Source organism: Chamaea fasciata, unplaced genomic scaffold (genome assembly GCF_029207755.1).
Source record: "Chamaea fasciata isolate MVZ Bird 193981 ecotype frontalis unplaced genomic scaffold, bChaFas1.0.hap1 SCAF_11, whole genome shotgun sequence".
Lineage (NCBI taxonomy): Eukaryota > Metazoa > Chordata > Aves > Passeriformes > Sylviidae > Chamaea > Chamaea fasciata.
In genome coordinates this window covers 681,250-684,641 of record NW_027094096.1, presented here as the reverse complement: position 1 = coordinate 684,641, position 3,392 = coordinate 681,250, and the positions used below count along the sequence as shown (strand labels likewise).

Here is a 3,392-nt window from a genome sequence, read left to right as displayed (position 1 = left end):
CTTACCTCTTCCCCCTGCTCTCTGACCCCTGCCACCTGGCTCCCTCGCTCCCTTCTCTCTTGACTCATACCCCCTTGCTCTTCCTCTCGCTCTCTTGGGGACCTCCCTTCAACCGAGGCTGGTGGCTGAAGGCAGGGCCCTTTTTACCCACGACCCATGCAATAAAACCACATATTCTAGAATATCTCAGGTCAGCAGAATTCCTTCTCCCTGCCGTCCACAGATGATCCTACAGGATGAGCTTCAGCACAAGCTCCAGCCTGATCTGCCACCAGAGGATCCACACCAGGGAACGGCCCTACAAGTGTGAGCAATATGGGAAGTGCTTCAGCCACAGCTCTCACTTGATCCGGCACCAGAACATCCACGCTGAAGAAAGGCCATACAGGTGTGGGCAATGTGGGAAGGGCTTCAACGAGAGGTCCCAACTGATCATCCACCAAATGATCCACAGTGGCAAAAGGCCCTACGAGTGTCCCGAGTGTGGGAAGAGGTTTTGGAGCAGCTCCCATCTCCTCGTGCACCAGTGGATTCACAGAGAGGAGAGGCCCTTCCGCTGCCCCGACTGCAGGAAGGGCTTCAAGCAAAACTCCCACCTTGTCAGGCACCGGGACATCCACACTGGGGAGAGGCCATACAAGTGTGGGGAATGTGGGATGAGCTTCAACCAGAGTTCCAGCCTGATCTGCCACCAGAGGATCCACACCGGGGAGAGGCCCTATGATTGTTCACAGTGTGGGAAGAGCTTCAGCCAGAGCTCTAACTTCACCCAACACCAACGGAGGCATCAGTAAGGGAAGCCCTGGGACTGCCCTGACTATGCACTGCTCCAACTTCACCCCATCAGAGGTCCCACTTCAGGCAGAGACGTGGTGACCACATTTCCTGTGATCTGCATTGGGGAGACACTGGGCTGGTGGTCCTTGTGTTTGGTGGTCCCTAATATTCTTTTGGTTCATCTTCATCCTTTTAAAACTGACAAAATTGAGGTAAAAATCAACAAATTAAACAACGGCATCTAAAGTCTCAATTTTTACTAGTGTTTTGAGGAAATCTGGGATTCAGGGAGATACTTCTGAGGGTTTGGGGGTATTTGGTGTAGTTGTCTCCATTTCTTGGCACTCAAAGAGACAAGAGGTTTCAATATGCCACCTCACGAGCACTAAAGGCCACTGAAAACTACTCAATCCCACCCCAAAATTACTTGATTCCACAGCCCCTCAGGGTGGGATGGGGTTGGAAGGGGATTGGGCAAAATGGGATGCAAATCAGGAGGGGTGAGGTGGGCATTGGGTGGGGCAGGATGTGTGGGATGGGGATTGGGAGGTGTGAAATGGGGGAAATACAGCTTGGGAAGGGGGTCTTGGTATCCAGCCGGAGTGGGATAGGTTGGGGTTGGGACTGGGGAGGTGGAGTGGAGTCTGGAATGAGACAGCCAAAGTTTGGGGATGATAAAAGAAGGGGGAGCCTTTTACTGAGGGAGATTTTGGATATTCCATGTTCCTGAAGAAAGTTTGGGATATCCCACATTTCTGAGACGGTTTTGGGGCACTCCCCAACTCTTGGGAGTTTCCTGAGAGCAGCTCCATGCAGCCCCATTGCCAGGGGTGGTTGTCTTGGGCACGAGCTCAGAGCTGCAGCCAGAGTCTGTTGCCTCAGTGCTGGAGAGCAGAGAAATGATGAATTGCCCCAGACATCTCCAGGGTGTGTTTGGGGGCCAGGACAAGTTCTGCGTAGGTGGGACCATCACTGCCCTAGCCACTGCAGCCTCTGCTCCAGCCCCAAAGTGGCTGCCAAGCCCTTGGCACCCCCAAAACCCCACCTGTGAGAGGGACCAGAGCAGGTGAGGCTGTGACACTGATACATCCCATGGCCCTGGAGCTCACAGCCGCTGAGATGGCGCTGGATACAAGGGCAACTCTGGATCTCTTTCCTCCTGACTTACTCTTCTCAAAATCTGGAGGACTGGAAGTTGGACAGGTTAGAGCTTGCTCAGTCAGTACTTTGTGAAGTGATTTACTGTAATTCCAAGTAGCTTTAAGATTTCCCAAGTACTTCATTCTCTGAAGTTTTCAACTAAAAGTTTGTTCTCCACCCTCCTGAGAAGTTTGTTGTTTTCTCCCATGCGCCGCCCGAGGGGATCGAGGTACCTCCAGTCCCTTTCCAACAGCGGCCAAGCCAGCTTGGGGCACAGCAGCAGGAACTGCAATGCTGAGCAAGGCCTGGCTTGGCTGGAGGGAGCAGAAAGGCCAAGCCCTGAGCCCAGGCCTGGCACAGCAGGGCCTGTCCCTCCCGGCTGGCTCGGGGCTGGTTGTGGGGTAGTGGGATGGCAGGGGCAGCAAGGACAAATGGCATCAACCTGCAAGCCCTGCCAACCTCCTCAGGGAGTGGCCAGGGAGGAGCAAAGTGCAGCCCCTGAAAGGAAAGTTCCTTCTGTGGGGCCTGCAGAGGCGCTGGCAGAGTCCAGGGGACAAAGGGCTGGGTGCCTGTGGCCCTGCCAGCCCTGCCCAGCCCTTGGCCATGTGTCCTGCAGGCTGTGCCCCCTGTGCGTGCTGCTGCTGTGCCCTGGCCGGCTGCACACGCCCATCTCGCTGTCCCCCCCAGCATTTCTCAGCCCAGCATTTCTGTGCCCTCCCTGGGCTCCCTGCACCCAGCGCTGCCAGCTCCTGGCACACAGAGCCAGGCCAGGAGCCCACCCTGCCAAGAGCCTTTGGAGCAGGCTGGTGGCTGCCGTGGCTCCTGACCTCAGCAGCTGCTCCTGGGATGGTTCCATGGAACCTGAGCACAGCAATGCTGCTGTGCATTGTCCCTGCTGAGGGTCTGACACTGTCAGGGTACATTCCCTGCCTGTAGGATTTGTGTCTAACCCAAGCACTGATGGCTCCAGGATTGCTTTCCAGCAAAAACAGGGGAAGGCAAACTGTGTGTAGCTCATGGTATTTTACAGTGTCTAAAACTTGCCAAGTAATGGATATTAGAGGTGAGATCTATTTGGAATTAATGGGATGGAGAAGTAGTGCAACACGGAAAAGGAAGCATAGAAAGGGAGCATAGAAACAAATAGAGAAAAACATCTTGTTTTTTCCATTTTCATTTCAGTTCTGGAAAACTGTTCAGTTCTTCCACAATCTTCTCCACAGTCCTGTCTGCTCTTTTCAAGAATGTTTCCTGGAGAATGAGGTGCAGCTTCTGTCACAAGATGTGCCACCAACTGCAGCTTCTCTTGGCTTTTCACACCATGTGTGCAGCAGGACTCTTGCAGCAAAGCAGGACAGATATTTGAAAAACTATACAACTTGTCTTTTCTTTTCTTTGTGGACTGGGGAGTTGTGCATTTTTAAGGTTTTCATTGTTACTGTCCTACCCTAAGAAAACATGACGGGGTACCAGGA

At 53.4% G+C, this 3,392-nt stretch overlaps 1 protein-coding gene across 1 annotated transcript; it reads left to right on the top strand.

The window, feature by feature from the left end:
* Window positions 1-236: 236 nt before the first annotated feature.
* LOC136295325 (zinc finger protein 239-like) lies at window positions 237-794 on the top strand. The gene has a single exon (XM_066193823.1). It carries the CDS (start codon window positions 237-239, stop codon window positions 792-794), a length of 558 nt encoding a protein of 185 aa, XP_066049920.1.
* The last annotated feature ends 2,598 nt before the right edge of the window (window positions 795-3,392 follow it).

Coding starts and splice junctions, on each gene's coding strand:
- LOC136295325 (XM_066193823.1), top strand. CDS start 237: ATGAGCTTCAGCACAAGCTCCAGCCTGATCTGCCACCAGAGGATCCAC.